Here is a 27,898-nt window from a genome sequence, read left to right as displayed (position 1 = left end):
ACATAATATGCATTGTGATATGTGACCCTCATCCACATACTGCAAATGATCCCTCACAGGATTTTCCCATATATTTTTGTGAAGAATGGCCACATATTGTTTGTTGTCCCTCAACTCCTACCATATATATAAGGACATTCTGTATTTATCCCTTTTCTTTGTATCTTTTTACTTGACATTGAAGTTCACTATGTATTAATTTATAAATCTCTGGCTCATACTATTTTACATACAGCTGTTACTCCAGTAAGTGGATAGACTGTAGTTTCTTTCCTTATTTTAATTTCTCTGACAAAAGGAAATAAATCTACCATAGCAGTCATAAAAATTATTTATCCCAACCCTTCAATTTTCTATAAACTTTAATTCTGATTTCTACCAAGAAAAATGAATTTGTCACTGTCAATTAAATTGGCTCATAATACATCCTGGGAGTGCCTTGTGTTAGGGAAGGGGGAAGCCTTTGAAAGCTAGAGTTCCCAGTTTCCCCCCTCCCCCTGCCAGATCAAACTTAACATTATACCTTCTTTCCCTTCCTAGTCACACGCAGGGACCTAAGCAACAAGCCCAGAACTTTCTTCAATAGCCAGAAGGTACTCAGAGTGAGCCCGAACAAAAACAGTAGGACATCCATCAGGTTCTGCACATGCCATGGCTGTTGAAAGCCATGGGGCTTTAGATGTGCTCCTCCCCTTTTGTAGAATGCGGTCAATCCAGCCCACCAGACGCTGAGAAGGTTTTAGGGGGTGGGATGGCCCTGGCAGCCATTGCTGCAGACTTGTACCTGTGGGCAGACACAGAGAGACTGTGTTAGCAGTGTGCTATACCAGTAGTACACACACACACACACACACACACACACACACACACACACACACACACACACAAATTTTTAAAAGTACATACCCATAGATTATCTTCAAACAAAATCATTGGCATACACTTGACACTATCTACCTGAGTCCCAACTAAATGTTCAATAAAAGTCTAAAAAGAAAAACCTTCTACAAAAAAGATCAAAACTAACCCTTGAAGGGAAATTTTTTAAAATGACTATGTCTGTAAGGATTGTACCTATGGTGCTGAAGGTATTCTCACATTAATATATTTCAACGCATGTGACAGGATATGTATCTAATTAAGTGATTAGGACATTGAAACCTGAGAGTGTAGTCCAAACAGATTGTGAAATCATTGTGCTGGATGGTCAAAGGATAAGTGGAGCACCTGTTCTTGTCTCTGTTCCTGTCTCATTTGTGCTAGATTTGTGTGAGCTTCCTCTATAATAGACCTGTCATGGACCTAAGAATAGAATGGAAAATGATACATACAGCTTCTTCATGGTACATGCATTCTATGTGCTAGTATGGGACAGACAATAATGACACACATGATGGAGATATTGCAAATTTTTCAAAGTGTCAAAAAGAAACTAGTATATGATGAATGGTCTTCTAACGGGACATCCTTAGACAGATAGTACCCTGGGCTCAACACAAAGACATTGATGAGGGGAAATCAGTCACATTAAGAACACACAAAGGTCCTTGTGCTTTGAGTAGGAATGTCTCTCACAGAACATATATTTGTGATGGGAGATGTCATTCTGTAAATCTGTCTCTCTTATTGTTTGTTGAATAAAGAACTGTTGGCCAATAGGAAAGCAAGATAGGTGGGAGTAGGAGTCAAGGAGGATTCTGGGAAAGAGAGACACAATCAGTCACAATGTAGGATGCAGGAGAAGCAACATGTGGACCCTTCCTCCAGTAAGTGAAGACCCCACGGAAATATTCAGATTAGCAATTATGGGTTAAATACTTAAGTCAGAGCTAGCCAGTAAGAAACAAAGCAAATGGCCAACAGCTTATAATTAATATAGCATCCTGTGTGTTATGTGTGTTATTTGGGGGCTGAGACAGCAGTGGGACCCAAGCTGCTAACTGCGGACAGGGCTCAAGCGACTGGCAGGAAGACTATATGTTACATATTTGAATGTTTGTTCCACAGTTAGGTGGACTGTTTAGGAAGGATAAGAGCCATGAAGTTGTTGAAGGAGATTTGTCACTGGGGGGGGGGGTTCCAAGTACAGTCTTGATCTTTCTGCTTCCTGCCTGTAGATCAAGATGTCAAGCTTACGGCCACACTTTTCACCAAAATGGTCATGTACTGACCCTCTGGAATAAGGCCCAATTAAATGCTTTATCTTATAAGTTGCTTTGGTCAAGGTACTTCTTCACAACAATAGAATAGTAACTAAGAAGTCTTTTTTTTATTTAATTGGAATCCTATAAGCATATGATGAGCCAGGGAGATCAGCCACCCTAAGAACACACAACTGTTCTCTCCTGCTTCAGTTGGAATTATATTGTAGGTCCTCAAAATATAAGAGGTCATGAAGATAATGTGTGTATACAAAAATGATCACACTACATCAGGCAGAAGCATATTCTCAGCACCTCAACTAAAATGAGGATTAATAGCAAAGGAAAAGCAGGACTTTCAAGATTCACTCATGTACTATAACAAATCTCACAAAACTCTGGTTTCATTGATAAACAGACTACACAGAACCATTAGTGTTTGCTCTGCATCCAGCCTAAGGGACCACAACCCCGAGAGCTGCATACCTCTTATCTTCTATGACTTCTTTCAATGTAAGCGTAAATGTCTCTGCCTTGAGTGTCTGTAGCTGAACAGAAACACCAATTTTCTTGGCTTCCACTCTGACCATGTTTTCATATTGGTCTCCAAAAATGGGGAATCCCCACCATGGGCCCTCCATGCTGGATGGCCTCCATGATTGATGCTACTCAGTTCCCCATGGGCAACAAAAAGCTGAATGCTAGGATGAGCTGTTGCAAAAGAGAAAGAGAGTCCAATATTTCACCATGAAAGTTTCAGATACCAAGTAAATCAGGAGACCCTGGAAATACCAATGTGCTAGAGATAATGGATTTAATGATTCTGCTTTTGAGATTTCCAGTGTTCTAGGATATGATATCCAGCCATGCCTCTGTAGAAATATGCCTTACTTCAATCCAAAACTATCAAGGACTTAGAACCCAGGGACAGCTACAAGGAGAGCAATGAGCCAGGCATGTTTCTCTGTCCTTCTACTCATCCTGATCCTCTCCATTGATGCTTTCTTCTTTACAATGTTCACCCCTGCCTTCTCTTGCTTCTCACATCTGATCTCTTATGAAGCTTATATTCTCTGTGTGGTCTCCTCTATTTTAAGAGAAGCTTACAAAAGGGGATGGTAGACTAGACACTTATGTATTTTCATGTCTTGTCTGTTGTTCCATAGTGAAAGCAACCAAAAATTTCTTATGACCATAAAGTAGCCATCCCAAACTATGCCTCCCACAAAATCTACCCCTGTACCATGGAAAGTGAGTCTTTTCCCTATTGTGTAGCCTGTGATTTTACTCAACAGAGATCTATTTGCAAAATTTCCCAGCTTATTTTTTTGTCACAGTCTTTGGTACAAAGCTCTGATGTTAGCCATTGAGTGTGGAAGGATGGGTCTCCAAACAGTCACATAGAAACAAATAATTTGAGGAGAGGTGGCTTTAGGGAATTCTCTGTGCCCATGAAATCAGTGTCTTCCATTATACTATGAAGTTTCTTGGGTTGACACTCAAACAGCTTTCTATGTCCTCACACCCTCAACATCAATGTTGTGTCTGAGTTTGCAGCCATTTGTCAGCAACCAAGATGTGTCTGCATGCTTATATTCAAATTTATGTGTTTAAAAATGCTAAAGAGTTGTCACAACATTATGAGAATAGTGGCAACAAATAGTAGTCACTGCCCCAGGGAGCAGTTATAGCTCACATACTGTTGAAAATTGTGTTGTGGTGAAAATACTGATAAATATCTTAAAATACTGATAAATCAAGGCTACACATCTATATGGGCTTGAGACCTGTCTGAGTTGAAAAAGATAAGGAAGTTGCTGTTGTTGACAGTCCAGAGCACAGATTCATTCCCCCAAAAACTCTAGTTGATTTGCCTGCCTGCCAGAGATACATCTTCACCTATCAGCAGCTTTTCTTCTGCTATTCCAAATGCTCAGACATCTGCTATCTATTAAATCTCAAAAGCACATTAATGGAAATAAGGCAACAGGTCTAGGAGCTGCTTACCCAGAAGGTCTGTCTGTGGAAGCCAATCCATGATTTTGACATTTGGGGCCATTCAGACATCTTTGGGCCAATGAGCATCCTTACATGTCCACAGCACCCCATTAGGGAGGCAAGCAAAGTTCATCTCCTTAATAAATTTTTGGTCTGATACCTGCTTGCTATGGAGCCCAGGGCAACTAAAACAAAACCTGAGTCTCCAAACTTAGTGATAAAATCCTCCAAGTCCTAGAAGAAACATAAAGGAAAGAAGACAGAAGAAGTAGTTTGTAAAAAACCAAAATAGCTATGACACAAAACCAGGTCAGACATTGGATAAATCCACGCTTTAGCTGCTTGTGTTCTATGTGATAAAACTCCTTCCATAGCCTCTGTACAGTTATGTTCTGAGTACTGTATTAATGCTTACTGCATTGATTAGCAGCCATCTCTTCAAGGACACAACAGAAAAATCATCCACCATGATCAAGTAGGCTTCATACCAGGAATGCAGGGATGGTTCAACATTAGAAAATCTGTCAATGTAATCCACCATATAAACAAACTGCAAAAGAAAAACCACATGATCATCTCACTAGATGCTGAAAAAGCCTTTGACAAAATCTAGCATCCCTTCATGATAAAGGTCCTGAAGACATCAGGGATAACAGGAACATACCTGAACATAATAAAAACAATATACAGTAAACCAACAGCTAACATCAAACTAAATGGAGAGAAACTCAACGCAATCCCTCTAAAATCAGGAACAAGATAAAGCAGTCCACTCTCTCCATATCTCTTCAATATTGTACTTGATGTTCTAGCTAGAGCAATAAGATAACAAAAGGAGATCAAGGGGATACAAATAGAAAAAGAAGTCAAGCTTTAACTATTTGCAGATGATATGATAGTTTACATAAGTGACCAGAAAAACTCTGCAAGGGAACTCCTAGAGCTCATAAACACCTTCAGCAAAGTGTCAGGATACAAGGTTAATGGGAAAAAATCAGTGGCCCTATTATATGCAGATGATAAAGTGGCTGAGAAAGAAATCAGAGAAACATCACCCTTTACAATAGCCATACACACCATCAAATATCTGGGGATAACGTTAACCAAAGAAACGAAAGACCTGTATATCAAGAACTTTGAGTCTCTAAAGAAAGAAATCAAAGAGAATACCAGAAAATGGAAAGATCTCCCATGCTCTTGGATAGGTAGGATCAACATAATAAAAATGGCAATCTTGTCAAAAGCAATCTACAGATTCAATGCAATCCCTATCAAAATTCCAGCACAATTCTTCACAGACCTTGAAAGAACAACAAACAACTTTATATGGAAAAACAAAAGACCCAGGATAGCCAAAACAAATGTATACAATCAAGAAACTTCAGGAGACATCACCATACCTGACTTCAAGCTCTATTATAGAGCTATAGTCTTGAAACCAGCTTGGTATTGGCACAAAAATAGGCAGGTAGACCAATGGAATCAAATTGAAAACCCTGATTTTAACCCCCACACCTATGAACACTTGATTTTTGACAAAGAAGCTAAAATTATACAATGGAAAAACGAAAGCATCTTCAACAAATGATGCTGGCATAAGTGGGTATTGGCATGCAGAAGACTGCAGATAGATCCATGTCTATTGCCTTGCACAAAACTTAAGTCCAAATGGATCAAAGACCTCAACATAAATCCAACCACACTGAAACTCTTAAAAGCAAAAGTGGAGATACTCTTCAATGAATTGGTACAGGAAACCGCTTCCTGAACATAACACCAGTAGCACAGACACTGAGATCAACAATTAACCAATGGGACCTCCTGAAACTAAGAAGCTTCTGTAAGGCAAAGGAAACAGTCAACAAACAAAAAGGCAGTCCACAAAATGGGAAAAGATATTCACTAACCCCACATCTGACAGAGGGCTAATCCAAAATTTACAAAGAACTCAAGAAGCAAGTCTCCAAAACACCAAAGGATGCAATTAAAAAGTGGGCTACAGAACTACATAGAGAATTCTCAATAGGGGAGTCTAAAATGGCTGAGAGACTTCTTTTTCTGGTCCAGCCTATTTGGCGTTCTGTAAGATTCTTGTATTTTCATAGGCAGATCTTTCTTTAGGTTAGGGAAGTTTTCTTCTATGATTTTGTTGAATATGTTTTCTGTACCTTTGAGTTTTATTTCTTTGCCTTCTTCTATATCTATTATTCTTAAGTTTGGCTTCTTTACAGTGTCCCATATTTCCTGGATATTTTGTGTTAAGGATTTGTTGGTTTTGAGATTTTCTTTGGTTGACGACTCTATATCCTCTAATGAGTCTTCAACACCTGAGATTCTCTCTTCTATCTCTTGTATTCTATTGGTGATACTTGCATCTGTAGTTCCTGATCGTTTACCCAGCTTTTCTATTTCCAGCATCCCCTCTTTCTGTGTTTTCTTTATCGTTTCTATTTCAGCTTTCAATACTTCAACTGTTTGAGTTGTTTCCTTCATTTGTTTGGTTGTTTTTTCTTGGTGTTCTTTAGATTCTTTGAGAGATTTGTTTATTTCTTGACTTTTTTCCCCCATTTCATGGATTTTTTTATTTGCTTTTGTCTTCTATTTCTTTAAGGGATTTCCTCGTTTCTTCTTTGAGGGTCTCTATCATCTTCATAAAATAATTTTTAAGGTCTGTCTCCTCTGCTTCATCTATGTAGTACTTTTCAGGTCTTGCTGGTGTTGGTTCCCTAGGTTCTGGTGGAGTCATGTTGGTTTTTATTTTGCTGAGTGAGCTCTTATTCTGTCTTCTTCCCATCTCTTTTTCCAGTGGGTGCTGGTGGGGTCTTTCCGTCTCCACTGGTCTCCTTTCTTCCTGAAGCTGAAGCTGGGGATGCTGACACTGAAGCTTAAGCTGAAGCTGGGGTTGCCGGAGGTTGGGGCCTGGAAGGGCTGATGTCTTTCCTGTGTGGGCGGGTCTTCTGGATGCCAGGAGCGGCCTGGAAGATCGAGGGGATGGGTGTTGGGCAGGGGATGGGGGGTGTCCCTGCCGGAGGCCCAATCTCGCCTCCCTACAAGCAATTTTTCTTAACTTGCCATTTCTAGTTTCTACTTAACACTGCCAACAGAATAGCAGTGCCTCTTCAAGGTGCCACATCCTTTTTCTTTCTTCTTTCCCCGAGCTTTTAGGCCCTACATGGAAATTTGGCCCCATATTGTTGTTGTTTTCTTTACTCTTTTACCTTTTTTGTTCTTTGAGGGGGGCCAGTGAAGGCAGGGTTTAAATGACTCCACAAGATCCAAGATAAAGGATAAACAGGTATTTATTATGGAAGCACTTTCACAAATAATAGTAAATAACCACCATGGTCTTCCTGCTCCAGAAGATGTAGGCTCTGTCCTTCCCATGTTCTCACCACAACCCAAAAGAATGATCCAGCCCTTCATCTTTCTTATAAGGGGTCGCATCTGCACACCTGAAGCCATGTCCATAGGATGTAACCACCACTGTAAGTTCACTGGCAAAGCAAGATACCGCCACAGACCACCACCTAGCTCCCAAATAAATTACACACATGGAGGCTTATTATTACTCATGAATTCCTGGCCTTAGCTTGACTTGTTTCTAGCCAGCTTTTCTTAAATTATTCCATCTACCTTTTGCCTCTAGGCCTTTTCCTTTTCTTACTTCTGAAAACTTACTTTCATTCTTACATTGAGTCTGGCTATGAGGCTGGGTGGATGGCTCCTAACATCTTTCTTTCCTTGTTCTCCCATTGCTTCTTCTATTTTCTCTTCCAGATTTCTCCTACTATTTATTCTCTCTGCCTGCCAGCCCCGCATATCCTTTCTCCTGCCTCACTATTGGCCATTCGCCTCTTTATTAGACCATCAGGTGTTTTAGAGAGGTAACGAATCACAGCTTCACAGAGTTAAACAAATACAGCATAAACAAAAGCAATACATCTTCACATCCTTAAACAAATGTTCCAGAGAATAAACAAATATAACACACCTTAAAATAATTTTCTACAATGGGGGGGTGGGGGACAGCTCTCCTGCCCTCAGCCCTCAGGGCTGGCTCACTTGCACTCCTGGCTACAGGGTCAGATTTAGTGTGCTGCCCAGGTGGGGTACAGGGCCCACTCTCCTGTGTGTGGCAGCTGGTGTGGGGCAGGTCTAGTTCTCTCACTCTCATAATCCTGGGGCAAGCTCTCTCACCGGCCACATGTAGCATAGCAAGGGGGCAGATAACATCAGATAAAATGTAATATGCATGTTAGTATCTTAGTACACTTAGTCCTTCCTGGGGCTGTCATTGTTAGGTTATATAAAGGCAGCTGTAGAGGGACAGAAGGCAGAAGGAGTTGGGCCTTGATTCAGAGGGTAGAGTCCACATTCAGCTGGCTGGAGTGGACCATGGAGTTTTCTGGTTGACTAGACACAGAGGAATAGGGAAGAGATGAGCAGGCTTTCTGGGAAGGTAGAGAAGAGGGTCCGGTGATCATTTATCCAGCACTCCATTGATCTGTTGGGTTTACTCCCTAATATTTAACTCCTGACTTTTATTTTTTTGTTTTTTAATAAAACAATAAAAGAAGCTGAGAGAGGGAAAAGAGAGACAGAAGAGACAGAGGAGAGACAGGGAGAGAGAGAGAGAGAGAGAGAGAGAGAATGCTCAGAGAGATGCATAGAAGGACTGAAAGAATGTAAGAGCCAGAGGAAAGCAAGGAGTCCTGTGAAACAAGGAATGAAATAGAGCATTGTCTTATTGATGTTACACAGCCATTGCAGTAACAAAGCCCCAGCAGTTGTGATGGCCTGCACAGGCTACACACAAAGTCCAGCTCACCAACATTCCTGCATGTGTGGGGTAGTGCTTATGAAGCCTCCATCTATAACCAAAATACTGTTGGAAATTGATGGCTGCTGGTAGGAGTGCTGTTTTTCTGGGAGGCTGTCCATGCTCTAGTAAATAACCCTGGCCCATGTTCATGCAAGGAACCCCAATTAAACTCAGTAGTTCGTTAACAAAAGGGGGAGCTAGAAAATGTAACTCAATGCTTACAGAAGTGGTATGAAGCAAGAATTGCCTCAAAATTACTTTGGTGAGTAAAATGGAGTTCCAGAGTTGGGGACAGAAAAGGGAAGAAAGCAGATGTTTTCTTACTACCCATATAGTTACAGAGTTTGGGCAGGAATACTATGAAACTACTATTGATTGGACGTCATGCTTCACAGTTGGGGGTGTGCTTTGTTTTCCTGTCAGTAATGTTAAGTTCCATTACAGGTTGAGTTTGTACACAGTATTTCTAACCTATGATTAGTAAATAATTTTCACAGTTACATATTGAACTTTATTTTTCTGTTTGTTTTTAATTTAATCATTTCTTTAAAATTTCATCTTACATTCCATTTTGCATTCATGCCCTGACATGAAAGCAGAACTGGTGACTTGAGCGTGCTCAGTATGAACTTCCTCATGAGCCAGCCTAGGTCTGCCCAGGATCCACAGTAGCTGCTGCTGAGTGTTAAGACAGGGTGGCCTGGACCAATCAGAGGCTGCCGTGACAGATGACACAAGTCCAGAGCTGCTGCTCCCCCTCCTTAGGCTGGTGGAGGGTATTTAAAGGCTTTTCTTTTCCTAAAATAAAGAGAGCTTATTTTTTTCAACCTGATTCCCAGTGTCTGTGTGTTGACTCCTTGTCTACTTGCCCCCTCCCCCAGGAGCCTAATGGAGTACAGCAACATCTGGCACCCAATGTGAGGCCCTGATGGGAACTGAGTTATTGTGGTTTTGTGTACAGTGTTCTTTTGGTCATTTATTTTTGTTTCCACTGATTATGACACAAGTAAGTGCTTTCTCATTTGTTTTTTACTCACTCCTGCTGGATCCTTCCTTTCACAGTGTGGAACCATATACCCCAGGCCCCCATACTCGGTGACTATCCGTGAGTAGGTCCTTCTATGCTCTGTTTCCTTGATCTCCTGTTGGGTAAGTGCTGAGACCTTCTCTTCACTTCTGTTGTATATCTTGTTCATAAATATAGGTAGACAGGGAGGCATACGCTCTGGGTGAACAGGTTTGCCCAGCACTCCCATATAAGGACTGACCACCGGGGATCTCTTAGATATCCAGAATGCAACCCTCCAAAGGCAGTGATGCATTCATGGCTCACAGAAATCCAAAGGGCTATTACTAAGACCCCTCCACTCCAGACTACTCTCCCAGTTATAGCACTCTTCAAGGACTGGTAGTTAAAGATGGGTAAGAGCTTGTCGGGCAAGCCAGCCTAAGACAGGCACAGACCATAAGGCTGAGCCCTCCTGAGGTGAAGACAACATGGTCAGGGCAAAGCACCTTGACTCCCACTGAGTGTCCAATAATAATAATAAAATAAAAGGGGTGGATACGTGGGGCAAACATGATCAGACAAAAGGAGTTTGGACATGCCCCAGCATGAATACATAACTGGTGACTTGAGCATGCTCAGTATTAACTTCCCCATGAGACAGCCTAGGTCTGCCCAGGAGTCCCAGCAGCTGCTGCTGAGTAATAAGACACAGGGTAGGTACCATGTAAGGGAGCAGCTGGGAGGAGAGAATTTCCCAAGGAAGGGGAAATAGAATATAGTGTCATGGAAAGATAAGGCAGAAACTAGGAGGATTAAATAGGAATGGAGATTGTGAGATGAAAACAAGAGGGAACATGGGGAGGGACAACTAACACTAATGGTCATTTGAATTGTTTTATGTACATGCTAGAAATATAGTATACAAAATGTCTCCACTTGTTTTGTTCTATAATTTCTTCTCCTCTGGTTCTCCTTTATTTTCTAGCTTTGGTTACCAAGTAATGATAGATTCATAGAATGAAAAATTAATTCATTGGTATCTTTGTGGAAATTTTGTTTCATTTTGCTTTGTTTGGGTATTGTTGTCTTATTGGTCTTTTGAGTTAACACGGAACTTAAAATCTATGATTCCAACACTACTATCTAGACTACCTGCCCTTGCTCACACTTTTTTGGCAAAAGGTAAGAGTACCAAGGAGCCAAGGTGCCCATGAAGCAGGTTTTCTCATAGGCATCCATGTCCAAGTGTTCATCTTGGAGTAAATATGAGAATCTCAAAATATAAAAACTAAGCCAATCAATTCCCTGAAGCAAGGGTAAGAAATAGTAAGATCTCAATAGGCGAGGTCACATTTTTCACTGGCTCAAAGAACCCGAAAGAAATGAAACATCAGAGTCACAAAAAATGTGAGTTGTTTGGAAAATCTCCATGACAAGGATAGTCCATAGTAGAATGTTTGTGAATTCTTTGTGTGACATTTGGTGTGAAATGATGGACAGTGCAGGTACAGGACTTTTCTTCTCTCAGAGAACCAAGTGTAAGGCTAAACCAAATAAATAGATCCTTTGCTTCCATCTAGCAACAAGATCCACAGGTTCCATTGGTTGAAAGTGAGTCAAAGAGGCAAACCGTCATTTGCAGAAGAGTTGAGGATACAGTTTTAACTCTTTGTGTTCTATTGCTTAGGCAAACAAAACAGAACTAATGTTCCTACCATAAAATGAAATACCAGCCCTCAGTGTCATTTAACATTTTTGAGGAACACAAAATCCTCAAGAATCCTTTTGGGGGATCCTAATCCACTTGCCAATTTTAATGCAGAAGGTAACATCCCTACTACGCACCCATAGTAAGTTTCAGGTAAGCCTTTGAATGGCTTGTCCTCATCACTCAAGATTAGAACTATACCAAACCCTTCCACATTGGTCCTATTAGCAGGAAATACTTTTAAAGCTCTTAGAAGGAAAACAACTATTTCCCATGAATCTGTTACCCTACTGAGATAGCTATGGACTAGTAGATGGGGACATACAGTGGCTTATTTACTGTCACCTAGTAAAGGCATATTTCTCATAAAAGAGCAAAGTAGGACTCAAAGCTAAAGTGTTTACAGAATAGGATCATCTTACAGTTAGAACAAGCTAAAGCTAGTGGAGTTTCCAGGGGCTACACAAGAACAGTCACAAAGGAAAATGTTACTGAGGTGATATTTTAATGGATGAAAATCCCTCAGTGATGCCATGAAATCAACTAAGATGGCAGATGACTGGGAGAGCAGAACCACAGTCCCTTTGAAGTAACTCCCTTTGTCCGTGAATTACCAAAGAAAGAATGAACTAAGCTGTTTGGATTCACTGTTCTTAGATCACTAAGTTTGTAAGTCATGCGGATCAATACATGACGGTAAGCAATGGCAATTATGATAACAAGCTATGGACTAAGTCACTAAATTCTTTTGGAGAAACTTGTCTACCACTCTTGCTAAAATTCTAGTTCTTTACTGGCACTCATGAACAGCCAGTGGATGGCTATAGTTCTTCACTGGCTCCCTTCCAGACCCCAAATTAGGCACAAACCACACCCAAATACCTGTTTTCACAGAGAGATCCTTTATTAAGAAGGGAAGATGTAGTGATGTATTTTTCATGATTTAATAAAGCCACTGGGTATCAAAATGCAAAGCTAGCCACAGTCAGAGAACCAAGCCATGGTGATACACACTTTTAATTCCACCAACCACACTAGTTAGCTATAGAAGCTGACAGTGGTGGAACACACTTTTAATCCAAGGACTCAGGAGACAAAGGCAGATGGATCTCTGTGAGTTCAAGGCCACCCAAGGTTACGTTAGAGTGTATCAGTCTAAAAGGGAAACAGCTCACACAAATGAGATCTCAGCACTTGGGATCGCATGCCTTTAATCCCAGTATTCAGTCTCAAAGATTTATTCTCCAGACATTCTGAGGACAGGACAGCCCTTTAGATAAGAGCTAGTGGCCAGCTTCTTAGTTTCCCTGATATTCAGCATGAACCCCAATATCTGTCTCTGGGTTTATATTATTCATATTATAAATTGGTACCCAACCTACAGGTACAAATTCCTGAAAAAGCTACTTTGAAGCCACTGGTACAGACCCAGGCCTGAGCTGCAGGGTGGGCTACTGCTGGAGTCCCTGCCCAGCTAGTTAGGTTTTCTGTTTTCTCCCCAAGTCTTTGAGCAAGTTTGGGATTTCCTATTGTAGCCTCTCTAAACAGTCTTCAGCTGTTTATTCAAACTCCAGAAGGCTCTCTCTCTCTCTCTCTCTCTCTCTCTCTCTCTCTCTCTCTCTCTCTCTCTCTCTCTCTCTCTCTCTCTCTCTCTCTCTCCACACATAGGAATAGGATGCAGGCTTTTCCTACAGCTCCTCTCTTCACTGACATTCTCAGCTAATGCCAAAAGCTTGTTCTCTGATTCAAATGGGAAACATTATTACAATGGAGAGAGTTATGTCTCTGTATGATTACATAATGGATGGTTTAAAAGTGAAACAATTAAATGAAAGGATAATCAACTTAACCAGGATTGACATGCTATTAATTATCACTTTGATAATCTTTGTTGGTGGTTTGATAATTTTTATCTCGAAAAAAATTGGTTGATATGAGTGCCAAGATAGAGGCCTTAGAAAAACTTATTGAAGCATAGTATAAAGATGTTCATACCCAGACTGAGAAATTTAATGGAGAACCAAATTCAACACTGAATTATAAAGTTAAAGAGGAACAGTCTAAGGTCTTAAGAAAACCAACCTTAATATATACAGTAACCTTACAGAAAGTACCAAGTGATAGAGGTAGTATAAAAGCTAATTGGATGCCTGTGACAATTTTAGACTAAAGGAAATTCAAGGACGGGGTACTCTCACAAGGCATGCATTCACCATTTGTGAAGCAGATGTTAAACAGATGGACAGTTTGTAATAGAGTTATCCCTATAGACTGGATAAACTTGATTAAAGATGTTCTAGAGCCTGGTCCACAATTACAATAGACTTCCTGGCTCAGAGAAGAGGCTAAGGCTATTGAACAATAGGCTAAAGCCAAAGGTATGGATATCTCCTAAGATCAACTTATTGGAAGAGATTATGCTACTTTAGAAAGGAAATGTCTGTATGATGACCACCTCTTGGCTTTATGCCGTACAGCAGCTTTGGATGCTTAGGACAGATTTGGAGAAGTTGGAAAAAAAATGGAATCATTTACAAAAGTTATACAGGACCCAAAGGAAGGCTTCACAATTTTCTTACAAAGATTGGCACTAGCAGTAAATAGAATGATATCAGACACAGAAGCTAGAAAAATAATTAAAAGTTTGGATTTTGAAATGCAAATCCTCCATGCAAAAGGGTAATTAGGCCTAAAGGCAAGATCAGTACCTTTGGAGGACTGGATCTGAACTACAATTAATATTGAAGCTCATGACCATGATGATGCATGGATAGGAGAGGTGATTTCAAGAGGTTTGAAGAAAAATTGAAATGTCAAATGGTAGTTGTGGCAAACAAGGTTACTCTAAAAGGGACTGTAAACAGGGTGTTCTTACAAGCTTCTGTCCTGCCTGGTCCCACAGGCGTTTAGTCCTAAATAAACACACAGCAGCTTATATTAATTATAAACTATTTGGCCAATGGCTCAGGCTTCTTATTGGCTATCTCTCTCTTAATTATTAACTGATTTCTATTAACCAATGTGTCTCCACATGGTTTGGCTTACCTGAGAATGCCCAAGGATGCTACTTTCCCGGTGGCTATATGGGATAGTGTTTCTTTTCTTTTCTTTCTTTTATTTGTACCTTTAAAGCTATGTTACACATAGAATACTGTCATATTGTATATAAACTCAATGCTTTTATTTCTTTAATGGTTAAAAATTAAATCATGTAAGGTAACTGAATCTTAGGAATTCTTAGACAGTCACTGACCTCAGTAAGACCATATTTAACTTATTGATTGCATAAGTTTTCAAATAAATTGATCTGACAGAGAGTTTGGGCAGATTTAGAAATTCACAACAAATAACATACACTGTAGAATGAGGCATAACATTTTTATATTAAAATCATTGAGAAGGGAATATAATGGCCAAGTTTGAGTGTACAAAAAAAGCAGTGTGAAAAATAAATCATCACAGCACCAGCTTGATGGATAAGGGAAATGTTCAAGGACCAAAATTATATAAGGCAGATAAGGATTTGTGCACGTCACACCTCCATGTGGAAGATGACGAGTATCCTATGTACTCAAGAGATGACAAATGTCTCAGGCTCATCTTTAATTGAATATAACAAACTATTGTGTTTGTAAAGAACTTTAAAAAATAATAGTTTTATGTAAGAAAAGGAAAATGACAGTTTAAGTCTGTGTGATATAGAGAATAAAGAGAACAGGTAACATATAAGATGCTCTACTTCTAAAACAGAATGAATGGAAGAGCATCAGTGATCATAATGGTGCAGCAATGACACAGGAGAAGCTGGAAGTAATAAAAATGGATGCTGTATTTACTAACCAATTTGCTTAGGAAATATTAAGTTATAGAAAGTAGACTTTAGCTAAAGGAGTGCTGCCACCACAGTTCACTAATCAGGCTTGTTAGAAACTATGAGGAAGAAAACTCTGCACCAAGGTTTAGGCTTAAGAAAGTTTCTACTAATGTTTATTTATCAAAATTGGTCTCCAATTAGGCTCCATTCCCATAACAAAAGGAGACAAGCCTGACTTACAACCCACCCTTAGGCAATTCTGCATCAAAGAGGGGGATAACATGGGGTCACAGCCACCATTAAGTCCTGAACTGCCACCAAGTCCCCTGTGTTCTCACCAGGAAAATCATACTTCTGCAGGATGGGCAAGATGGACCTAGGTAGCAACTATCTGAGAAGAACTATGCTGATGTACTAAGAATATTTCTGGCCATCTTTGCTGTGTAAACCTCCAATCTGCCCAAGTGGTCAACCTGTCTTGCAGTCTCCTGTCTCTGCTTAAATGGTTCAAACTGTGACCTGGGCCAGATCCCAAAAGACATCTAAGGACATGGACTGTGTGGCAAAATCCTGGTGGCCTGGTACCACAGTGCTAGCAATTAGCCCTAAGCCGCACTGGGTTACACCTGCCCTAGTTTGCTATCAGCCACAATCCATCCTTTGTTGACCTTTTGTCCCCCTAGGTGAACCTTATTTGCGAGTTTCCCAAGGATACAAAAGTCTATGCAAAACTTGATCAGAAACCTGTGGTACCTGACAAATTAAGAATTTGCACTTGGCATTCTTTTTTTTGTAAACCTCATTCAACTTGTTCTGGGCATATGGTAATCAACTGGCTACAGTGTCAATATTGAGAAAAAGAAAAATGCCCTGGGCATAGGGAGAGTGCTTCAGTCCATCGAGGCTGGAGACCCTGCAGCTGTGAAGGCTAAGTTCATTCTTAAAAGTGTCTCGGAGTCTTCTTTCCATGAACTCAAGTGATCACAAACCCACGCCGTAATATCTGCTACAGGACTGCATAAGCCCATATTGTATTTAAGTTAGTAATATTTTCTTCTCTTCAAGGATGGCTCCTTTTTTATCTTAAATTTTTTATTCATTTTACATACTAACCACAGTTCCCTCTCCCTTCCCTTCTCCCACTCCCCATTCACTCCTCAGGGAGGGTAAGGCTTTCCCTGGGGAGTCAACTAAGACTGGCATATTGAGTTGAGGCTGGACCAAGTCATTCCCCAATCCAATGCCCCTGCCGATTTCATCAAGGTTGAGCAAGGTATCCTACCATAAGGAATGGGTTCCAAAAAATCCAGTTCATGCACCAGGGATAAATCCTGGTCCCACTGCCACGGGTCCCACAAACAGACCAAGCCCCACAACTGTCACACACATTCAGAGGGCCTAGTTTGGTCCCATGCAGACTCCTTAGTTGTCAGTCCAGAATCCATGAGCTCTCACCAGCCCAGGTCAGCTGTCTCTGTGGGTTTCCCCTTCATGAACTTGGCCCCTCCCCCTTGCTCATATAATTCCTCCTCCCTCTCTTCGACTGGACTCCAGGAGCTCGATCCAGTGCTTGGCTGTGGATCTTTGTATTTGCTTCCACCAGTTACTGGATGAAGGTTCTATGATGACAATTACGGTACTCACCAATCTGATTACAGGGGAATGCTGGTTCAGGCATCCTCTCCACTGTTGCTAGGAGTCTTAGCTGGGATCATCCTTGTGGATTCCTGGGAATTTCCCTAGCACCAGGTTTCTTCCTAACCCCACAGTGGTTCCCTCTATCAAGATGTCTCTTTCATTGTTCTCTGTCTCTGTCCCTCCCCCAAATCTACTTTCTTCTCCCCCCTTCCAGTTTACTCAGGAGATCTTATTTATCTCCCCTTCATAGGGCTATCCACATATGTCCCTCTTAAGGTCCTCCTTGTCACTTAGCTTCTCTGGTGCTGTGAACTATAGCCTGGTGATCCTTTGCTTTATGTCTAACATCCACTTATGAGTGAGTACATACCATGTTTGTCTTTCTGGATCTGGGTTACCTTATTTAGGAGGATTTTTTTTCTAGTTCCATCCATTTGCTTGCAAATTTAATTATATCATTGTTTTGTACCACTGAATAATACTCCATTGTGTAAATATAACACATTTTCTTTATTCAGTCTTCGGTTTAGGGCCATCTAGGTTGTTTTCAGGTTCTGGTTATTACGAATAATGCTGCTGCTATAATGAAAATGGATTAAAGCTCTGAAACTGTAAGCAAGCCTCCAATTAAATGTGTTCTTTTGTGTTTCCTTGGTCATGGTGTCTCTTCACAGCAATCAAAGTCACTAAAACAGCTTTTCAGAATATATTATTTTCTTCTTTGAACTGGAATTGTGGGATCCAGAACAGTTCAGGCTCACTGCTGCTACGGAATGCTTAATAAAAACCAGCTAAAAAGTAGGCCTGGGTTTCAGATTCCTGGCAGGCAGCATGGGGTTCCAGGAAAAGCCATAAGCTGTTACCACCCAGAGAGCGCTAGCATCTAAGGGGAAGTACCTGACATTTCAAATGTCTCAACCATTAGATAAGATTAGATAAGGTCACCAGAATTTCTTGAGCCCAGCATGCACCTATCCCCCTTTCGCAAGACACCCCTAAACAAATGTCAGTCAAGTCAATCAGGATCTTGAATCCTGAAAATCCCCCCAACCTCTACTAAGATAAAAATCCTACTCTGCCATTGTAACTTATACTAAGGGAATCTAGTGATCTCTTACTAGCTCGGGTCAGGTGATTCTGTACAATGGTACAGCTGGGACAATATTTGAGGTCACTGGCAGTGGGTCCAAGATCTTACTCTAATGCACAAACTGACTTAGTGGAGCCCATTCTATATGGAGAGACACCTTGCTCACCCTCGACACAGGGGTGGGGGGGGTGGAGAGGTGTCTTGGTCCTGCCCCAATGAGATGATGGAACAGTGTGGGGACACCAGACCTTGAGCAGAGACCCACTTCCCTGTCAGCCTGGGAGTAGGCAGCTGTAAGACAATGTTTACTAAAAACATGTTTACTAAAAACAATACAATGCCTGGGGCAATAAGTTCCTGAAACGGGCTTGCCCACAGAACCACCCTGACTTCGACCTTTTCCAAAGACTAACCGCCTCTTCTGACACACCCAAGTCAGTTTCTGGTGTCAGAACAGAACCAGCCAGGGGTAAGGAGAGAGCAGAAGCTTTTCTGGAGAGAGGCCTTTCTTGGGAAGTTTTCTTGAGCCTTTTTGGGGCCTGCTTAAAGTTTTCTTTACACCGTTGAACGAGTCTCTGTGTTGTTAATCCCTGACACCCTCCGCACAGTCTCCGATACAGGCTGCACAGTGGACGCGGAAGAACAGATTTAGTAGACTTTTAGGGGAGGCCTTACCCTTTCCGAGGAGCAGATAGGAGGGGTACGGTGGGAGGAATGGGAGGAGAGGAGGGAAGGGGAACTGGGATTGGAATGTAAAAAATTAATAAAAAAAACAAACTTAAAAAAACATGCTACCCTGCCTGGGCTGGGCACTCTCTGCTCTCAACTGCTGTGTGGACAGATGGAGAGGCCATGCCTGAGCCTGAATAGAGACTCTCTGCTTTTACATCGGGACTCAGTCACCTCGGTAGTTTTTGGGGGACCCTGCAATCTGGGCCTAACAGAATCATTCCATTGAGATATGACTCCAACCATCTATGATTTGGCCACTCTTGTTAGTCAATCTTTTTAGAGCACTAAATGATACATGGAAAAATAATATGAACTTCTGTAAAACTGTTGGGTAGATTGATGGCAATTATGAGTAAAGCTGCTACAAGCATTTACATGACAGCAGGGTTTGATGTGGCCATCAGTGCCAACTTGTTTGAATAAATTCCAACATGACTGCCAAATTATAACAAGGCTGTGTCCACATGGTTAAGAACCTTCTGTACTATTCCAAAGTGACTGAGTATCACTGTACCTGCTGTTCCATATCCTTGTCAGCATTTAATGGTTACTGTTTTAGAGTTTGCCTATATGGAGTGCATATGGCATATCATTGTTGTTTATGTGCAGTTCCCTGATGACATACAATGTGCATTATTTTCTCTTGGGTTTCTTTACCACCTGCATATCTCCTATATGTAGTTTCAATGCAAACTTTCTGGCCACTTTTAAATTGGACTGTGTGCTTTCTTATTTTTCAGTTTAAGAATACCTTGCATATTTTACGTTTTTTTTTTTTTCAAGACAGGGCTTCTTGTAAAGTTCTGGCTGTCCTGGAACTTGCTCTGTAGACCAGGCTGGTCTCAAACTCACAGAGATCCACCTACCTGCCTCTGTCTCCTGAGTGCTGGGATTAAAGGTATGTACTACCATCACCACCACCATCTGGCTTATTTTAAGTTCTTTATATCTTTTGAAAATACTCTTTCAGGCTGTGACTTGTCATTTCATTAAATCAACAGTCTTTTGCTTTGTTTTAATTCTCATCCTGGACAAAAATATAAACCCATGGAATCAGACTATAAGACCTGAAAGATTGATATTAATAAAGGGAAAAAAACCAGAAGAGACATATAGGTATTGTGGTGGTTTGAATAGGAACTGCCCCCATAGGCTTATGTGTTTGAATGCTTCGTCATAGGGAGTGGTACTATTAGGAGTAGGTGTGGTTTTATTGGAGGAAGTATGTCATTGGGGGTGGGTTTTGATGTCTTAGAAGCTCAAGTTAGGCCTAGTGGCTCAGTCTCTCTTCCTGCTGCCTGCAGATCTAGATGTACAATTCTCAGTACCTTCTCCAGCACCATGTCTGCCTGCATGCTGCCATGCTTCTTGCCATGATGATAATGGACTAAATGTCTGAACTATAAGCCAGCCCCAATTAAATGCTTTCCTGTATAACTGGTCATGGTGTCTCTTCACAGCAATAGAAACCCTAACTCAGGAATAGGAACTGACAGGCAGGACTGCATTAAACCAAAAAGCTTCTGTAAAGTAAACAACGAGAGTGAAGAGACAGCCCAGAGTGAGAGAAAATCTGTTAGTTATTCATCCATTAGGGCATTAATAGCCTAGCATATACAAAGAACTCAAAACATTCAATAGCAAATAAATATAGAATTCAACTAATAAAGGGGCAAATGGACTTAATATTTTTAAATGAAGAAATACAAATGACCCATAGACACATTTAAAATCCTCAACATCTTTAGACATCAAGAAAATGCAGGTTAAAAACTACACTGAGATTCCATCTTGTCTTAGTCAGAGTAGCTACCATCAAACATAAAAAATTGATGGGGGGGGGGGGGGGGAGACCAGGGGACCAGCTGTTCTGGCAGGACCAGGTAAAACAGACTCTGCGTCTGGGCATCTGTTCCAGTGCCTGGGGATCACCTGAGAACTGCACAGAGTTTCCAATCCCGGCGGGAGCCAAGCACCCCAGATTCCAGGTCTCGTCTCCCACCAAAGAGACTAGGAAAGAGATCCAGCAAAGCATCCAGGGGACCAGGTGGGAGGCTAGGCGCCCCAGATTCCTGGTCTTCTTCTCCACCCATGGGACCAGAACGAGGACAAGGAATAGAAGAACTACCAAATTATTGGACTTGCTAGCACCCACCAAAAGGGAACTCTGGTCTCCTAACCACCAGACCAGAAAGGGGCTCTTTCTGCACCCACTAGAAGAAGAGATGTGAAAGAGACAATACAAAAACACACTCAGCAACAGAAAAACAAATTTGACACCACCAGATTCTAGAGACTACACACCAGCAAGACTCCAACATTCCAATGCAAATGAAGCATAAGAGAATGACCTTAAAACCACTTTCATGAAAATGATAGAGGCCCTAAAAGAGGATATAGGAAAATCCCTCAAAGAAATGGAAGAAAAAACAAACCAAAAAATGAAAGAAATGGAAGAAAAAACAAATTAAAAAATGAAAGAAATGGAAGAAGAAACATACCAATAAAGACAGGAAATGGAAGAAGAATCACACCAAAAAAGTCAGGAAATGGAAGAAAAAACAAAGCAAAAAATGAAAGAAATGGAAGAAAGAACAAACCAAAAAATTCATAAAAGGCAACAAACGGATGAAAAGATAAACCAAAAATTGCAAGAAACAATGCAAACACTGCAAGAGTTGAAAACTGAAATAGAGACAATAAAAGAAAAACACAATCTAAAGAAAGGCTAGAAATAGAAAAGCTGGACAAACGGTCAGGTACTACCGATATAAGCATTAACAACAGAATACAAGAGATGGAAGAGAGAATCTCAAGTGTTGAAGATACACTAGGAGAAATGGATTCATCAACCAAAGAAAATCTTAAGTCCAATAAATCCTTAACACAAAACATCCAGGAAATATGGGACACCATGAAAAGACCAAACCTAAGAATAATAGGCATGATGATGGAGAAGAAAACCACCTCAAAGGGGCAGAAAACATATTCAACAAAATCATAGAAGAAAACTTTCCCAACCTTAAGAAAGACATGCCAATGAAGGTACAAGAAGCTTACAGAATCCCAGCACTTGGGAGGCAGAGGCAGGCGGATCTCTGTGAGTTCGAGGCCAGCCTGGTCTACAAGAGCTAGTTCCAGGACACCCTCCAAAGCCACAGAGAAACCCTGTCTCGAAAAACCAAAAAAAGAAAAAAAAAAAAAAAGAAGCTTACACAAAACAAAATAGAGTGGATCACAAAAAAAAAGTCCCCTCGCCACATAATAATCAAGACCCCAAATATACAGAATAAAGAAAGAATATTAAGAGCAGCTAAGGAAAAAGGCCAAGTAACATATAAAGGCAAACCTATCAGGATTACACCTGACTTCTCCATGGAAACTCTGAAAGCCAGAAGGTCCTGGATAGATATTCTACCAACACTAAGAGACCATGGATGCCAGCCCAGACTACTATACCCGGCAAAGCTCTCAATCACTATAGATGGAGAAAACAAGATATTCCATGACAAAACTAGATTCAAGCAATATGTGTCCACTAACCCAGCCCTACAGAAAGTTTTGGAAGGAAAACTCCAACCCAAGGAAGTTAACTACAACCAGAAAAACATAAGCATTAGAGAATCCCTCTCTACCAACAGCCAAAAGAACAAAGGGGTGAAATTCCACACATGATTCCACCAACAACAACCATTGCAAATCAAAGAAGGATGAGCAATCAATGATCATTAATATCCCCCAACATTAATAGCCTTAACTCACCCATAAAAAGACACAGGCTAGCAGAATGGATTCGAAGATAGAACCCTTCCTTCTGCTGCATACAAGAAACACACCTCACCCTCAAAGACAGACATTACCTGAGAGTTAAAAGGTTGGGAAAAAATTTTCCAATCACATGGACCCAAGAAACAAGCAGGGGTAGCAATCTTAATATCTAACAAATTAGACTTTAAAATAAAATCAATCAAAAGAGATGAAGGAGGTCATTACATACTCATCACAGGCTAAATCCACCAAGATGAAGTGTCTATCCTGAACATCTATTCCCCAAATACAAAGGCATCCACATTCGTAAAAGAAACATTACTAAAACTTAAATCACATATAAAGCCCCACACAGTTATAGTGGGAGATTTCAACACACCACTCTCACCACTAGACAGGAATACCAGACAGAAACTCAACAAAGAAGCAAAGGGTCTAATAGAAGTAATGACCCAACTGGGATTAACAGACATCTATAGAACATTTCAACCACATAAAAAAGAATATACCTTCTTATCACCACCACATGGATCCTTCTCAAAAATCGACCACATACTTGGCAACATATCAAACCTCAGCAGCTACAAAAAATTGGAATAACTCTATGCATCTTATCAGACCACCATTCTTTAAAATTAGAATTCAACAACAACACAAATTGCAGAAAACCTACAAACTCATGGAAATTGAATAATGCTCAACTGCACCATCCCTGGGTCAAAGAGGAAATAAAAAAAGAAATTAAAGACTTCCTCGAATTCAATAAGAATGAAGACACAACATACCCAAACCTATGGGGTACTTTGAAAGCAGTGCTACGGGGGAAGTTCATAGCACTAAGCGCCCACATGAAGAAACTGGAGAATAGTTATACTAGAGAATTAACAGCACAGCTGAAAGCTCTAGAACACAAAGAAGCAAACTCCCCCAGGAGGAGTAGAGGCCAGGAAATAATCAAATTGAGGGCTGAAATCAATAAAGTAGGAACTAGGAAAACAATACAAAGAATCAATGCAACAAAGAGTTGGTTCTTTGAGAAAATCAACAAGATAGACAAACCTTTGTCCAAACTTACCAAACAGCAGAGAGTGAACATGCAAATTAACAAAATCAGAAATGCAAAGGGGGACATGACAACGGACTCTGAGGAAATCGAGAGAATCATCAGGTCATACTTTGAAAACCTGTACTCCACAAAATTCGAAAATTTAAAGGAAATGGATGACTTCCTGGATACCTATCACTTGCCAAAATTAAATCCAGAACAGATAAGCAATTTAAATAGACCTATAACCCCTATGGAAATAGAAGCAGTCATCAAAAGTCTCCCAACCAAAAAAAGCCCAGGTCCAGATGGCCTCAGTGCAGAATTCTACCAGAAATTCAAAGAACAGCCATACCAATTCTTCTCAAAGTATTCCACACAATAGAAGCAGAAGGGTCTTTGCCAAACTCTTTCTATGAGGCGTAAATAACCTTGATCCCCAAGCCACACAAAGACACAACTAAGAAAGAGAACTTCAGACCAATTTCCTTCATGAACATTGATGCAAAAATACTCAATAAAATACTCGCAAACCGGATTCAAGAACACATCAGAAAACTTATCCACCATGATCAAGTAGGCTTCATCCCAGGAATGCAGGGATGGTTCAACATTAGAAAATCTATCAATGTAATCCACCATATTAACAATCTGCGAAAGAAAAACCACATGATCATCTCACTAGATGCTGAAAAATCCTTTGACAAAATCCAACACCCCTTCATGATAAAGGTCTTGGAGAGATCTGGGGTAACAGGGACATACTTAAACATAATAAAAGCTATATACAGTAAACCAACAGCCAATATCAAACTAAATGGACAGAAACTCAACACAATGCCTCTAAAATCAGGAACAAAACAAGGCTGTCCACTCTCTCCATACCTTTTCAACATGGTACTTGAGGTTCTAGCCATTGCCATAGGACAACAAAGGGGGATCAAGGGGATACAAATTGGGAAGGAAGAGGTCAAACTTTCACTGTTTGCAGATGATATGATGGTTTACATCAATGACCCAAAGAACTCCAACAGGGAACTCTTACAGCTGACTAACACGTTCAGCAAAGTGGCAGGCTACAAGATCAACTCAAGAAAAATCAGTAGCCCTACTATATACAGATGATAAAAGGGCTGAGAAAGAAATCAGAGAAACATCACCCTTTACAATTGCCACAAACAACACAAAATACCTTGGGGTAACGCTAACCAAACAAGTGAAAGGGAATCTTTAAAGAAAGAAATTAAAGAAGCCCTCAGAAAAATGGAAAGATCTCCTATGATCTTAGATAGGTAGGATCAATGTAGTAAAAATGGCAATCCTGCCAAAAGCAATCTACAGATTCAATGCAATCCCCATTAAAATCCCAGCACAATTCTTCACAGACTTTGAAAGAACAATAATCAATTTTGTATGGAAAAACAAAGGACCCAGGATAGCCCAAATAACCCCGTTCAACAAGGCAACTTCCGGAGGCATCACCATCCCTGACCTCAAGCTCTATTACAGAGCTATAGTCCTGAAAACAGCTTGGTATTGGCACAAAAATAGGCAGGTAGACCAATGGAATCGAATTGAAAACCCGGATATTAATCCACACATGTATGAACATCTGATCTTTGACAAAGAAGCTAAAAATATACAGTGGCATAAAGAAAGCATCTTCAACAAATGGTGCTGGCATAACTGGAGGCTAGCATGTAGAAGAATGCGGATCGATCCGTGTTTATCGCCATGCACAAAACTTAAGTCCAAATGGATCAAAGACCTCAACATAAATCCAGCCACACTGAACCTCTTAGAAGAGAAAGTGGGTGGTACCCTTGAACGAATTGGTACAGGAGACAGCTTCCTGAACATAACACCAGTAGCACAGACAGTGAGATCAACAATTAATAAATGGGACCTCCTGAAACTGAGAAGCTTCTGTAAGGCAAAGGACACAGTCAGCAAGATAAAAAGGCAACCCACAGAATGGGAAAAAATAATCACCAAAACCACATCTGACAGAGGGTTGATCTCCAAAATTTACAAAGAACTCAAGAAGCAAGTCTCCAAAACACCAAAGGATCCAATTAAAAAGTGGGCTACAGAACTAAATAGAGAATTTTCAATAGAGGAGGCTAAAATGGCTGAGAGGCACTTGAGAAAGGGCTCAACATCCTTAGCCATCTGGGAAATGCAAATCAAAACAACTCTGAGATACCATCTCACTCCTGTCAGAATGGCTAAAAAGCAAAAACCCCAGTGACAATTTATGCTGGAGAGGATGTGGTGAAAGGGAAAACTCCTCCATTGCTGGTGGGAGTGCCAACTTGTTCAGCCACTTTGGAAATCAGTATGGAGATTCCTCAGAAAAATGGGAATAAACCTACCACAAGACCCAGCATCTCTACTCTTAGGCATATATCCAAAAGATGCCCATTCATACAACAAGGATGTCTGTTCCACTATGTTCATAGCAGCATTATTTGTAATAGCCAGAACTTGGAAGCAACCTAGATGTCCCTCAACCGAAGAGTGGATAGAGAAAATGTGGTACATTTACACAATGCAGTACTATTCAGCAGAAAAAAAAAAACAACGGAATCCTGAGATTTCCAGGCAAATGGATGACACTAGAAGAAACCATCCTGAGTGAAGTAACACAGTCACAAAAAGTGAAACATGGCATGTACTCTCTCATATATGGATTTTTAGACATAGATCTGGGGAGTGCGAGCCTACAATCCCATGGCCAGAGAGTCTGGGAAACAGAACCTTCATTCAGTGGCTGATGGAAGAAGAGGCATACTCCCATGGCTAAGCACTGAGCTGAACTCAAGAAAGCCAGTAACAGAGAGGGAGTACTGATGACCAAAGGGCTTAAGACTGGGCTGGTTTAACCCCCAGAAACAGCTGACCTGACAAAGGTTAACTCTTGTATCCCAGGCATCAGCCTGGGAATCCAACATGGGACTGATCAAGACCACCTGAATGTGGGTGTCAGTGAGGAGGCCTAGGTAATCTATTGAGGCTTGGGTAGTAGATCAGTACTCACCCCAAGTATACACATGGACTTTGGACTCCAGTCCAACAATGTGAGATGCACTCTCACCCTGAACTCTTGGGGGAGGTTCTAGGCCCTGCCCTGTATGAAATGACAGACTATGGACACCCCAATGGAGGGCCTGACCCTCCCTGGGGAAATGAGGGGATAATGGGGGTTTGGGGGGAGGGCACGAGAGGAGGGGAGGGAAAGGGAGAGGGACCTGGAACTCACTTGTGAAGTAACCTTGTTTCTAATCTAAATTTAAACTGAAAAAGAAAAACAAAACAAAACAAAACAAAAAAAAAAACAAAAAATTGATGGGGGGATGTTCTTCTGTATGCTGTGAATATATATTTATCTTATTGGTTGGTGAATAAATGCTGATTGGCCAGTAGCCACATAGGAAGTACAGGTGGGGCTTTCAGACTAGGAATGCTGCGAAGAGGAAAAGACAGTTGAGAGAGGACACCATGAAGTTACCGGGAAGAGAAGACACCGGGCATTCTCTGGTAAGCCAAGACTACATGGAGATACTTAGATTAATAGAAATGGGTTAATAATTAAGAGAAAGCTAGCCAATAAGGAGCCTGAACCATTGGACAAACAGTTTATAATTAATATAAGCCCCTGTGTGTTGATTTGGGACTCAATGGCTGTGGGACCAGATGAGGCAGAAATTCCTTCTTCAAAAAATGGTATGAATGTAGGTGAGGTAAAGAATCTTTGTATATTGTTGGTAGGATATAAAAAAGTTTATCTGCTATGGAAATCAGCATAGCAGTCCCTCCAAATACTAGGGACTATCATATGACCTACCCATATCACATCTGGGTGTGTACATCTAAGACATCATACAAAAGAGGGATCTGAAAACTTACAAACACTGTAACAGAAGATACACATAGGCATTGTGGTGATAACACAATTTATCACAGGCATGCTATGGAAACAGTCTGTGACCATCAATGAACCAATGGATAGTATGGAATATGTACACAGAAGAGTGTTATCAGACTACTGAGAATAGTATTATGTCACTTGAAGGAAAATAATGGAACTGGAGATCATCCTGTTAAGTCAGACAAGCCAGATAAAGAAAGAC

The 27,898-nt window shown here is 40.8% G+C and overlaps 1 protein-coding gene across 1 annotated transcript; it reads right to left on the bottom strand.

The window, feature by feature from the left end:
- Positions 1 to 426: 426 nt before the first annotated feature.
- LOC101826380 (UDP-glucuronosyltransferase 3A1) lies at positions 427 to 4,608 on the bottom strand. The gene is given in 9 exon segments (XM_040757895.1): positions 427 to 692; positions 694 to 753; positions 755 to 784; positions 2,628 to 2,758; positions 2,760 to 2,807; positions 2,809 to 2,852; positions 4,149 to 4,286; positions 4,289 to 4,373; positions 4,555 to 4,608. Coding segments are annotated over 9 exon segments (765 nt in total). The 3' UTR covers positions 427 to 517.
- Positions 4,609 to 27,898: the final 23,290 nt, after the last annotated feature.

This window comes from Mesocricetus auratus, unplaced genomic scaffold (genome assembly GCF_017639785.1).
Source record: "Mesocricetus auratus isolate SY011 unplaced genomic scaffold, BCM_Maur_2.0 Super-Scaffold_100015, whole genome shotgun sequence".
Lineage (NCBI taxonomy): Eukaryota > Metazoa > Chordata > Mammalia > Rodentia > Cricetidae > Mesocricetus > Mesocricetus auratus.
The sequence above is the reverse complement of the archived record's forward strand: the minus strand, read 5'-3'. Positions and strand labels throughout refer to the sequence as shown.